The 14,077-nt window shown below is 42.2% G+C and overlaps 1 protein-coding gene across 2 annotated transcripts in view; it reads left to right on the forward strand.

The window, feature by feature from the left end:
* Nucleotides 1-14,077, forward strand: part of ITGB5 (integrin subunit beta 5) — a 108,053-nt gene that overhangs the window by 65,042 nt on the left and 28,934 nt on the right. For both annotated transcript variants that reach the window (XM_032794547.2, XM_075070295.1), the window contains exon 10: nt 2,321-2,750. In XM_032794547.2, coding sequence (XP_032650438.1) covers nt 2,321-2,750 — 430 coding nt within the window. The remainder of the gene's footprint in view (nt 1-2,320; nt 2,751-14,077) is intronic.

Here is a 14,077-nt window from a genome sequence, read left to right on the forward strand (position 1 = left end):
TTTATAAAGATCCATCTTAAAACCAGTTAGATGAACAAGCCAGAAAGATCCCAACTGGTCTTTCAGATCCTATATTAGAGGTCGGCAACCGTTCAGAAGTGGTGTACCAAGTCTTCATTTATTCACTCTAATTTAAGATTTCGCGTGCCAGTCATACATTTTAACGTTTTTATAAAGTCTCTTTCTATAAGTCTATAAAATATAACTAAACTATTGTTGAATGTAAAGTAAATAAGGTTTTTAAAATGTTTAAGAAACTTCATTTAAAATTAAATTAAAATGCAGACACCCCGCCCTGGACCGGTGGCCAGAACCTGGGCAGTGTGAGTGCCACTGAAAATCAGCTCACGTGCTGCCTTTGGCACATGTGAGTTAGGTTGCCTCTCCCTGTCCTATATTATGTTTCAGGATTGGAAATTAGAAAAATAAAATAAACCCTCTTTTGAGCACATTGGACCCAGAATCACTCAGACAATAAACAGGACCATTCAAAACCAGTTTTTACCCTCTGTCTTCAGATAGAATCATAGAACTGTAGGACTGGAAGGGACCTTGAGAGCTCATCTAGTCCAGTCCCCTGCACTCGCGGCAGGACTTAGTATGATCATACCTAGACCATCTCTGACAGGCATTTGTCTAACCTGCTCTAATCGCCTGATAGAGATTCCACAACCTCCACTAGGCAATTTATTCCAGTGCTTAACCACCCTGACAGGAAGTTTTTCCTAATGTCCAACCTAAACTGCCCTTGCTGCAAATTAAGCCCATTGCTTCTTGTCCTATGCTCAGACGTTAAGGAGAACAATTTTTCTGCCTCCCCCTTGTAACAACTTTTATGTTCTTTAAAACTGTTATCATGTCCCCTCTCAGTCTTCTCTTCTCCAGATTAAATAAACCCAATTTTTTCAGTCTTCCCTCAATAGGTCATGTTTTCTAGACCCTTAATCATTTTTGTTGCTCTTCTTTGGACTTTCTCCAATTTGTCCACATCTTTCCTGAAATGTGGTGCCCAGAGCTGGACACAATACGCCAACTGAGGAGTAATTAGCACAGAGTAGAGCGGAAGAATTACTTCTCATGTCTTGCTTACAACAATTCTGCTAATACATCCCAGAATGATGTTTGCTTTTTTGCAGCAGTGTTACACTGTTGACCCATATTTAGCTTGTAATCCACTATGACCCCCAGATCCCTTTACACAGTACTGCTTCCTAGGCAGTCATTTCCCATGTTGTATGGGTACAACTGATTGTTCCTTCCTAAATACAGTACTTTGCATTTGTCCTTATTGAATTTCATCTTATTTACTTCAGACCATTTCTCCAGTTTATCCATGTCATTTTGAATTTTAATTCTGTTCCCCAAAGTACTTGCAACCCATCCCAGCTTGGTATTGTCCATAAACTTTATAAGTGTACTCTATATGCCGTTATCTAAATCATTGATGAAAATATTGAACAGAATTGGATCCAGAACTGATTGCTGCAGGGCCCCATCTCATATGCCCTTCCAGCTTGACTGTAAACCATTGATAACTACTCTCTGGGAATGGTTTTCCAACCAGTTATGCACCCACCTTATAGTAGCTCCATCTAGGTTGTGTTTCCCAAATTTGTTTATGAGATCATGTGAGACCATATCAAAAGCCTTACTAAAGTCAAGATATACAACATCAACCACTTCTCCCCATTCACAAGGCTTGTTACCCTGTCAAAGAAAACTGTTAGTATTAGGCTGGTTTGACACAATTTGTTCTTGACAAATCCATGCTGACTGTTACTCATCATCTTCTTATCTTCTAGGTGTTTGCAAATTGATTGCTTAACTATTTGCACCATTATTTTTCATGGTACTAAAGTTAAGCTGACTGGTCTGTAATTTCCCAGGTTGTCCTTATTTCAAGTAGAATCTTGCTTTTAAGTTCTGAAAAGCTTTTGAATTCTAGAACCCATGAAATTCTTAGTCTCTTTATCTGTTAATTATTTGTATTACAGTAGCATCTAGAGGCCTCAATTAACATCAGAGCCCCTCTGCACCAGACAGTATACATACACATGGAAAAAGACAGTCCCTGCCTTGAAAAGTGTACAGTCTAGACAAGAGCACGAAAGAGTTGGAAAGGGAAACAATGGAGAGGTGATTTGCCCAAGGTTGCACAGCAGAGGTGGGACCCCAGGTCTCAAGTATTTCAAGCCACTACCCCTCCCACTGGACCATGCTGCCGTTTGATGTTTCAAAAGCTACAATTTAAGCTCCTCATTCATTCTTTTTATTTATTTATTTATTTGTTTGTTTTTAATGTCTCAATATTCCTCTTTAGGTTTCCTTTGAGGTGTCTGTCGAAGCTCGGAGCTGCCCTGCTGAGAACACCTCACACAGTTTCACCATAAAGCCAGCTGGGTTCCGGGACACTCTGGAGGTGGAGGTTGCTTACAGCTGCACTTGTGGGTGTATGAAGCAGATGGAATGGAACAGCAGCAAGTGCAGTGGGAATGGGACTTACACATGTGGATTATGTGAATGTGACTCAGGCTATTTGGGATCCAAGTGTGAATGTGAAGAGGGAGAGAGTGGGAACATGTATCAAAACATGTGCCGGGAGGCTGAAGGCAAACCTGTCTGCAGTGGCAGGGGGGAATGCAGCTGTAACCAGTGCATCTGCTACAAGAGTGAGTTTGGAAGGATCTATGGGTTGTTCTGTGAGTGCAATGACTTCTCCTGTGCCAGATACAAGGGTGTCCTCTGTTCAGGTGAGTGTGCATCCCTCTCTGCACTTCTTCTCATTCAAAAGCTGTTACCATCTACTGAATCTCCTGTGATTGCTTGGCTGAGAAATGATTTTAGATCACCCCAGCATGCTTCGTAGGCTAATACTTGCAAATTGCCATGTGTTCTTTCCATGTTGGGATTTGTGCTCTTCCTTCTACAGAAGATTGGCAATTTCCCAGGAAAAACTAGTTTACGACAAGATGCAGATAAATACCGGCTTAAACCCAGTTTAAACTGGAAAAAATGATTGCATCAGTGTTCAGCAAGCATAGAATGAAACTTTTCAAACTTTGGATATATTCGTTCAGAACTGAGGCATTAACTCCGTCTGTCAGCTACCTCAAAATTGGTCTCTTGCTACAGAATGCTGCATGGCCAAATGGCTCTGGACTGATAGTCTGAAACCCTGCATGCCTCTTATTGTTTAATGCTTCAAGCCTGCAACTCTGTATTATTGGCCATTTCATATCATTGAATGTTTTTGACTTTCACTTAATATAATTATGAAAACCGAGATATGAGTCATGACATGTATAACTTCCTTGAGAAAATACCAAACCGAAATGTATACAGACATTCAGATGGTCAGTATTATAATTACATATATTAGTATGCTTACCTTCTGCAGTTTTACTTTTTGTTTGGACTGCCCTAAATTAATCTCTGGATCTACTGTCATATGTAACCACAGTTTGAATATGTAACTAAAACTAAGTGTAAGGAAAACAGTTTTTAAAATAGATGACTTAAACTGGGACTAAGTACTGTAGTCTTTCCGGGAGTAGTATAAACCATTGTTTTAGCTGGTAAAAATAACCTCTGGTAAATATCATGCCATCTCTGCTTCTAGATTTGTTTAAAAAATGAGATCTAGAAAGAAATTCTCACTGTCATAATGAATAGAATGTATGTTGTCTGTAAGAACTGGGCTTTCACTGGCACTGGCAAAGATGGTAGAATGAACTGTACTCTCCAAATTGGAACTTTCTCCAAGATCCTTGGAGAATCAGAAGTCTGGGTTGATTGAGCTGGTTTGGTTTTGATTGGCCATCTGTTGTTGGGTTTGCATCTTTGATTAGCTGAGCCTTTCCCTTATTAGTCCAGAGGGTTAGGAGAAGCCATTTTGACTTCCTCTCCTGCACAGACTTTTGTCCCCTTTATGACTGCAATCAGCAACTGCTTCTTTCTGTGCATGTCTACACACGGTTCTTGCAGATAGTGAATCGCACCTGGTGTGAGAGGTTCAGTTAGGTACAGAGTGAGAGATCCCACCTCCCTGAGAGCCTGGCTTCTCTCATCTTTTCTTGTCTCTCTTTTCCTTGTCCTTAGTTGAGGAGCTTGAATCAGCCTGCTAATTATATCCTCAGCTGGGCCAAATGAGGACCTTGCACAGCGCATGGAGTGTTGAGTCAGCCTCAGGCTACTCTCACCCTGTCTCAGAAACATTCTGTTTATAGACCTTTGCTCTCATTCTGGAATTCTTTAGTTAGGACCCTTTGCAGGGAGAAGCAGAAGCAGCTCATATGAATCTCCCTGTGTATTGTTGTTAACTTTATGATTTTTTAAAACTCTGTACGACTTCATGCCACTCAGCTGACTACTGACTACAATGTGTACAATGACATCTTCATCTTAAAGGAGCCCCCAGGACCTCACAAACTGTATCATATACATTTGGGGGCCTGGCATCCCCCCACTGACATGCAGCTACCTCTGGGTCAGAACACAGCTGCTATTGAATAGAACAAAGCAACACAAAGAGAATCATTTATTCCCCGAGTATCCTGCCTCAGGGATCTTGCCAGTTGCAACAGGGAAGATGAATACAGTATCCAATCAAAACTGAAGTGGGAGTTTTAAATAGGAAGAATACAATTGTCCAAACAGAAGAGGCTTGCCAATTCTTATGGTTTTGTCATGAGACTCGTGATAATTATTGTTTTCCTTAAAGCTTCCACTCCTGGAGTCAAGTAGATATTGCTGATTTGAGCCTTATTCTTTAAAAAAAATATGTGTGTGTATATATATATATACCCTCATGGCTGTGGAGAAAGCTTCAAAATGTGACCCCAGTCCACCCTAAAGACTCAAAAAGCGGAAGGTTAATGAAAAGAACAGCAAATCTATTGTTTTACACAATTTCATGATTTTAAAGCTAACCTTGTGATTTTTGGTGAGCCTGATTCATGATTTTTGAACATTTGGGGTTAGCAATACTGCAGAGAAACTGGTCAGGACGCTGCAGCTTGTGTTCTTTTCCTGCTGTCCTCCCCCCCCCCCCAAAAAAAAAAAAATAAATAAAAGAGTGTGTGTGGAGGGGTCTTGGTTCACATGGCCATGCCTCTTTGCAGCCTCTAAAAGATAGCACCTTCGTTAGCATGTGTTGTCCTCTGTTGAATCATGCTGGGGTTTTTCTCCATTAATGATATATATTCCAATCACCAGCACCACATTAAGCCTATAATGCAAAGTATTACCATACTTTATTTATTTTTAGGCTATGTTAATGCTATTCTGGGTCTTCTCCAATGCACAGAGCTTCCCTGATCTTGCTCGGCTATAGAGCCAGGACTCCCTTGCTAAACTAAACCAGCTAGCAGTAATGTCTTTACGCTGCTGTTTTTGACTAAGGTTGCTATTTAAAGACTGAGTGGGAAGTGTATAGTCTCTTGGGCAGCTTTCTCAGATCGGAGCTGGCTTTGAGTCCTTCCATGTGGTGTCTGTCTTATTCCTGTGGCAGGATCCAGTACTATTGGCAGGCTAAGAATATGCAAGGCACGCAGCTTATGTTGTGGTTTGCAAATAAATCTGGTGCCTCTAAAATGGACTCTGCCCCATATTCTGCTCAGTCACCTTTGGGGATCTTGGATTTGTTTGGGTTTTGAACTCACATACCAGTTCCTTTGTATGTCTAACCACTGAATTGTCGGGATAGCTCAGAACTTTACTCTGTTCAGACCATCACTGTTATTTGGATCTTTTAACAATTTGTTGGATTGGAAAACATGCGGTATAGTGTTAGACTCAAAGAACTCTATCTGTGTAGTTTAGGAAAGAGAAGGTCAAGGCAGTGGTTCCCAAACTTTTTACTAAGGTGACCCATCCACTGCATTTTTCTATTTGGGGGGACCCACCATTACCTATATATTGTGCATGCGTGTGTAACTACCATTTACCACCAAAGAAAAACACAAAAGTTATGTGCTTTCCACCATGCAAGCACTCCAGCCTAAGTCCTCTGCTCAAATCCCTCCAGCACCCTTGTTCTCACTTTCCCAGCCTCTGTGACTAGAGAGCGCTGATGCCTGCTACTCCCCGGTAGTTTGAGATCATCACTTCTTTAAGTGAGAGTGGAAGACAGGCTACAACAAAACACCAGAAAACACAGCCTCCGGGCTCTCTCTGTCCTGGAGAGAATTAGCCAGTCAAAGATCCTTTCATGTTTGAGAGGTCTAACTGAAACCCGGCTCCCCACTCCAGGCACTGTGACCTACCACACAGGGTCTCAGCACCCCTCAGGATTGGCCCAGCTGCCTCTCTGTCGTGATGAAGGGGTGGCTGGGCCAAACCTGAGAAGAGCTGCAACGTGCCAGGTCGCAACACCGTTCACTCATATTTGGCCCAACTGCTCCTCCGTCATGATGGAGGGGCAGCTGGGTCAATACCCTTTCCCCCAAGCGGCCCTGGTGGGCAGGAGTGCTGCCGGAGCATGCACAGTGTGAGAAGTGACATGGGGGGGTCAGTGACAGGTGACTTGCCTAGATATTTACTGCAACCACTGGTGGGTTAGGACCCACCATTTGGGAAACATTGGGTTAAGTGGAGACTCGGTTACAGTCTGTAAATACCTACCTGAGGAACAAATGTTTAATAATGGGGTCTTTAGTCTAGCAGACAAAGTTATAACAAGATCCAATAGCAAGAAGTTGAAGCCAGACTGGAAATAAAGCGTACATTTTTAACAGTTAGGAGAATTAACGAAGGGAAAAATTTACCAAGGGTTGTGGTGAATTTTCCATTACTGGCAATTCTTAAATTAAGATTGGATGTTTTTCTAAAAGGCTTGCTCCAGTTTAAACAGGAATTGTTTTGGAGAAGTTCTCTGCCCTGTGTTGTACAGGAGGTCATACTGGATGATCACACTGGTTCCTTTTGGCCTTAGAATCTATGTTTTTATTAGATTTTCCAATGCTTGTATTAGAGTCATTGGTACCTTCCTCTAGAAAAATGAAGTTAAAAAGGTAAATGGGGGAAAAAGGTTGTTCCCCCCCACCTCCCAGACGTTTGCGTTCTCAGGCTTTGCTCATATTGGCTCACCCCAATTAGCGGTTTAGTCATCCCCTGTCGTACTCTCTGGAATCCTTTGCACCCTTGTGCACCATAGGAAGTACCACAAGATCAAAGGGAGATGGGCCTATAAAGTGCTTCTGGCATCTCGACCAGCAGCCAAGTGGTTTTGGATTGTGGGGTTTTAAACAGTTCTAAAAACAGATTTAAAAATATAAAAATCTTCAGACCTTTATTATATTTGTATTGCTGTAATGTCTAAAGCTCCATCTGAGATCAGGATCCCATTGTGCTAGACACTGTTCATATACATAATAAAAGACAGTTCCTGCCCTGAAGACAAGGGAAAATAGAGGCAGAGAGAGGTGAAGAGACCTGCCCAAGGTCACACACCAGTTCAGTGGCAGAGCTGGAAATAGAGCCCATGTCTGTCAAGTCCCATTCCACTGGCCTGTTCACTGAATAGCCTGCCCTCCAGTACTGTATCCCAACCAGCAACTAATCTGGAACACTTCTACATCTTTTTTGCTTTAAACTATGGATGGGCCTGATTGAAAACTCCAGTCTTGAATGAGCAGGTCTGACCTTTGGGGAAGTCATAGCCCAGTTTTGCAGTGGGACCATCTCTGGTATCCCTGGATCCCCAAACTCTCTCAGGTAATGGATTCTTGATCTAAACTTTTGGCTTGGGCCCACCTCTCCTCCTCATTATTACTTTAACAGAATAATGACTAGTAAACAAAACAGTAAAGATTTTAATGGGCTCTATTAGTAAGAAATGACCTTTTAGCCTCTCAGTTTGAGACTATTGGGAGCTGCACAGCACGCAGCTCAATACTGTGGTCAATAAGGGAGCGCTCTCCTGTCTTCATTTGTAAGTATCTCCCAGGAGCCTGCATTCCAAAGCCTTGTTCCCAATGGATAACTCACTTTAAGAAATACCCTTAGCTTCCTCCTCAGTCATTGCAAAGAGCTATGTTGCACCTCCTGTTCTTTTCATTGTTCCCAGTGCAGAAACTGCTGGACACAGTACTGTATGTAGGTTCTCCTTCCATGCAGCAAAATGAATGGATGAGTTATAAGGATATTGGATGGGACCTATTCTAAAGGGAAACAAGAACGTCACTACTCTAGATGTAGAACTGGAACATCATAGGCTGGCTTGTCTCATGCATCTGAATATATGTCCCCCGCTAAACAAGGTGGCACTCGTGATTATCCAAGATATTATGCCTATTCCTGTAAATAGCCATACCATTGAGAGGCAGTTCAGTACTGTGCCTCTCTGAAGAATGGCTGCGAAAATAATTCACTGGCATTATGATGCACTATAACTGACTACGATGGCTTCCACCTATTTACAGACCAGCGACATTGTTCTTCTGTTTCCTAAGCCCAAGAATAGCTGTTTTAAACGACAGTTGAATGATTCCTGAAGAGGAGGCATAGGATGCTTTGTATAACTGCCGCTGACCCCAAAACACAAGAGACAAACAAACAACATTTCACTGGAAGTCTGTTTTTTTCCTTGAAAAATGAATCAGTTGATTATTGAAATGAAGAATGTACCACCCCTAGACTAAACAGGAAGTTGCTTTTTCCTAAATCCACTGATGGTCTGCTTGTGCTCTTCTCTTGAAAGAGCATCATATTGCCATGACAGATTTAGACAGACAACTGTCACTGGATGCTGAAAACAGACAATACAGCACAGTGGTGCACATCATGCTGGGAAATGCACAACTCTGACTTCTGATCTGTAACATTTTGATTGCTATGTGGGGAGGAAAAAGAATATTCCTAGGTGTTTTTAAATAGCCACAACAATCTGTTACTTGCAGTGTCTACTGTATTTTAGTAGTAGCTTTATAGAAAATTACTTCAAACTCATGCAGTTTAATCAGTTCCTTGCTATCCCGTGCTCCCGATCTGTTTGTTGTAGCTTCCTGTTGTCTGTAACTTTATACATAGTTTGTAAACCATTCAGGACAAGGACTGTCTCTTGTTATGTTTGTAGTGTGCCTATCACAACAGAGCGGAGCCTCTAAGCACGAATGCAGTACAAATAAACAAGAATAATGTTGATATAAACTCTAAACTGGTTCTCCCACTATCTGACAAAGAACTTACTTGTATGAGGAATTAGTGGGCCTGTGGGATCAGGAATTTATAGTCTGTCCTGTCCTTTTAAAAAAGTCAAGCAGACTGTGGTTTATTAAGCATTTAGCAAATATTAATTGATCCTGGTGACACCGTCCTAATTATTGTAACTATTAAATGTATAGTAACAATTTTACAGGTTGATAACCTGAGGCACAAAGAAGTTAAATGATATATCTGAGGATCAAACTAGGAATCCTGATTTCTACTTGTGTGCTAACCACTAAACCACACTGCCTCTCAAGAGCAGATGCAATGTGAGATGTTACTATGTATGTGGGAGTAAAGCACCATGGGTAAAATATGCAAAAGCCCTTAAAGGTCCATTTTCAATAGCGATTTAGGAATCCAAGTCAGCAGATTACATGTGTATTTAGCCACCAACAGGGCTAGCTTTGTGTATGATGCCGCAGTAGCCAGCTACCCAAGGACTAGATCCTTAGAAGTGCTGAGAATCAACAGATCCTTTGCAGTCTTGGCAATGTTTTGTTTCGAGTTCTTTTTTATTTTATTAAAAAGGGAAGAACTGTAAGTGACCCATGCATTTTAAACCAGGTAGAGCAAAATTTTTGTTTTTAAACAAACTCTTCGATTAGAAATCTAACTCCCAGTTGCTGTAATTCAGTTTCTGGTGCCCTAATCCCTGGCTTCATGATGCTATTTATTAACCTGGACCTTTCAGGAGATCCAACAGGAAGCTGCACTGCTTAACTTGGAATGGTGTCCCAGTTATCTCTGGTACCTTGGTTATGCAATAGAGAGGGGAAGGTGTTGGCCAAACACTGCAATACCAGCTCTTGGCACTGATATTGTGGGTGGCCTTTCTTCCCTGGAACAGGCACTGTGGTACCAGCAGTGAGGCCTGCTATCATGCTAATTACAACAATCCTAGACACTTCGTATAGCCTTATTCATCCATAGTGGTGTGGGTGGTTATTTGTATTGAGGTTGCACTAGGAGCCCCAGTCATGCATCAAGACCCCATTGTGCTAAGCACTGGACAAACAACAAAAAGTTCCCTGTTCCAAAGACATAACAATCCTAGTACCATAATGCAATTCCACTGATTTTAGGTCATTGATTAACTGGGTCAAAACTAAAACTGCATTCTATTACAAATCAGAGTCTGCAATGTCAAACATGCCATTATACATTTTCCACTGCAGGGCTCCCTCTTAGAAAGGCTTCTTAATTGTTCTGGATATAAGCTACCCAGCTCCCACTCCCAACTCCAATAACATCTCTTGATAAGTGTTTTTGTAGACCTTTGCCTTCACTGCTAACAAGGGTGTGTCTTTTACCTCACGATAACTAATGTATGCATGTGAACTTTCCTGAGGTAAAAACACAGTGAAGGGAAGACACTGTAGATTGACTGAGAGATAAATTAGGCAAATTCAGTCCTAGGCAGTGGTATAGGGCTGACCTCACCACGGGCTTGTTTACACTGCAACTTTGGTTGGCATAATATGTCACTCAGGGATATGAAAAAACATCCCTGAGCGACATGAGGTACATTGACAGAAGCACCGGGGTGGACAGCGCTATGTCATGGGGGGTGTTTCTCCCACCGACATAGCTACCACCTCTCGTGGAGGTGGTTTTATTACGTTGATGGGAGAGCTCTTTCCTGTCAGCATAGAGTGGCCACACGAGTGATCTTACAGGGGTGCAGTTCCGTTGGTATGACTGTGCCACTGCAAGCTCCCTAGGGTAGACGAACCCCTAGATTACTTCACAATAAACGTAGAGTGCTTTGTCCTCACTGTGTTTTAACCTCAGGATAGCTCATGCACATTAGTTACTGTGAGGTAAAAAAGCACAGCATTTTTAGCAGTGAAGACATAGGTGGTACCAAGCTCTGATATTCCAGACAACTGGCTTCCATTAATACAGACAGGACGGCAGTTCATCTGCCTTATGTTCACACCTCTTTGCTAAAGCAGAATGAACCTTCAGACCAGCAGTCCACAACCAAGAGTCTGGGGGCCCCTGTGAGCAGGTTTCAGGGGTTCTGCCAAAATAAACCAGAGAGGAGGGCCAACGTTAGACTCATTGGGGCCCAGGGCAGGAAGCTGAATCCCAAGCTCTGCTGCCCAGAACTGAAGCCGAAGCCCAAGCAATTTAGCTTTGCAGGGCCCCCTGTGGCATGGGGCCCTGGGCAGTTGCTCTGCTTGCCACCTCCTGGCTTTTAAACTACTGAAGAACAGTTGTGGCACAGATAGGGGGGTGGGATGGGCTCAGAAAGAAAAAGATTGGGAACTCCTGCTTCATGACTATTTTTACCTAAATATTTTAAACATGGGTGTATAAAGTTAAGCACTTGCGCTGAAAGTAAGTTACCTAAATAACAAATGTGTTCATTCCTGACAGCTCTGGGTGTCCAATACCTCTGAAAATGAGGCCACTTTTGGTGAGGGGCCTAATTTTAGTTTGAAAATTAAGTTTGAAAATTTCAGCCTAGAATTCTGGTAGGCTTAAAAAGGAATCATAGCCACTGTAAACATTGTATGTAATAACTTATAGGGTGTGGGTTATGAGTTTGGGATTTTTGAGGGGAAAACAAGAGAGCTTGTTTATACTTTGTGTCTGATGACTCCAATGTTTGGGAGCTTTCCAAAGCAAATTTAGGGCATGTCAGAACGGGACTCTGCGCCCTGTGGATGAAAGAGGCATTCATAAGGGAATGAAGCCTAAACCACACTTTTAATGTTTTTGTCATGTCAGTATTTTTTTTTTTCCTTTTTCGTTCTTCCAAAAGGATATAAGCAAAGTCCCAAGGTTAATGCAGTGCATTGAATGGAAAACCTGGAGCTAACTGGGAAAGACAAAAAGTCTACTAGAGACATGGGTGTAGAAGTTAAAAATAGTCTTTTGATTCAGACAGAATACTGTTTAAAGTATTCCGAAATGTTATGATTGTGCAATGGCTGCAGATGCTGTGCTGTAAAGATGAACCATGCAGCTGTGGGGTAAAAAGCGCATTGTCTCTTTAATTGCTGCTACTGAAGTTCATATGTAGCCTATAGTTTCACATGATGTGTAATTCTGCAGCAATTACAGGAGGTTGAAGATGAGTGCTGAGCCGGAGCACCCAAGTGATAGGAAATCTTTTGAGGCTCAGTTTGATGATTACAGCTGAGAATCACTGTACTGTCCTTCCTAAACTGTAAGAAGTCTATTGAGCAATCCCAGCTGTTTGGTTAGAGATCACAGCCCAGCAGTTTGAAGGCTCCTGATGTGCCATTCAAACAGTGGTTGCTTGTGATGGTTATAAGGGCTTGGGGGAAGGGAGGGCAGTTGGGGAAGGTTGAACTCAAACACTCTGAGTCAGATGTGTATTTATTAGGGAGGTTTATAATACTGTGGGTTTCTCAGGGGTGGCTCCAGGCACCCGAACGCCAAGTGCGTGCCTGGGGCCGCAAGCCACGGGGGGCGCTCTGCCAGTCGCTGCAAGGGCGGCAGGCAGGTTGCGTTCGGCGGCATGCCTGCGGAAGGTCCGCTGGTCCCGCAGTTTCAGCGGACCTCCCACAGGCGTGCCGCCGAAGGCAGCCTGCCTGCTGTGCTTGGGGTGGCAAAATACCTAGAGCCGTCCCTGGGGTTTCTCTAGATCTCTCTCTCTCACTCCTGCCCTGAGCTGCAGAACCACAAATAGCAGCAGGAGACAATGGGAAGTGTGGGTTGCAAAGTAAAGGTAAGGAGCTAGATGCAGATCACCGTTATGGTAGCATATGCTTGGAAGATGCTTTCCTTACTGATTCCTCCACTAGCAGCACCTCTCTTCCCCCCTTCTTCATCATGCAAGCCTGCTGGTTGATTCATATAGAGTTACTCTTGAAGGCTATAGCATAGGAATGGACGTCGTGGATCAGACTAAAGCTCCATCTAGTCCAGTGTCCTGTCGCTGACAGTGGCTGGCACCAAAGGCCTCAGAGGAAGGTGCAAGGAACCCTGCAGTAGTAGTTATGGGATAATCTACCTTCAGGGACAGTTGTTTCCTAACTCCCAAAGATGAGAGGTTGCCTTATGCTATTCAAAACATAAGGCTTTATAGCCATTTCAGAGCTTTTGGAATTTTTATAATGGTTATTATCATCATCACTCTAGATAGACTTGTTTCCCTTATAAATGCCCAGCCCTTTTTTGAATCTTCATTAACACCTTGTCACAACGAGTTCCATAAACGAATCACGCACTGTATAAAAACTTATTTCCTTTCCCCACTTTTAAAATGTACTTTTCATTCAGTTGTGCTTCAGACATGAATTGTTCTAAAGAAAAATGTTATGAGAAATTTTTTTACGGATGGAAAAAAAAACACCTAAATTGAAAATGGTGACAGCAACATATGTTGAGGTAGAAAAAGTACAGTACTGTTATTTTCCAAACAGGACCAAAATTGATGGTGGATTCTGAATTTACTAAACCAAGCATTGCAGTGTTACTTTGTGAAGATCATGTACAAAGATAGCAGGTTCCTTCTGTATGGAGAAATATAGAACCAGCATAGAGAAAGTTCCTGTTCTCCGTCATCTGTCTTACATTTTTGTTCAACAAATAAAGATGTAGCAAGCTAGGTCTCACATAGTGAAAGTTTCCGTTTTTGGAGATCTGGGAATGAACTCTAGCACACTTTGAATTCCACAGTGCTTTTAGAAATTACCTCTTTTTATTTTTATGTCCTCAGTATATTCATGTTGGATGTATAGATAAATGTGAGAGCAAACCAGTCGCCAAAAAACTTCTAACTTCTCCTGAATGCAGATTTAATATTGAGTGGCCTTGTGGATAAAACATCTGTTTTTATATTTTAAAAGTATGGAGTTCAATTCCTGTGCAGGTGGCAAGTCTCAAACTGTGG

The sequence above is a fragment of the Chelonoidis abingdonii genome, chromosome 10, assembly GCF_003597395.2.
Source record: "Chelonoidis abingdonii isolate Lonesome George chromosome 10, CheloAbing_2.0, whole genome shotgun sequence".
Taxonomy (NCBI): domain Eukaryota; kingdom Metazoa; phylum Chordata; order Testudines; family Testudinidae; genus Chelonoidis; species Chelonoidis abingdonii.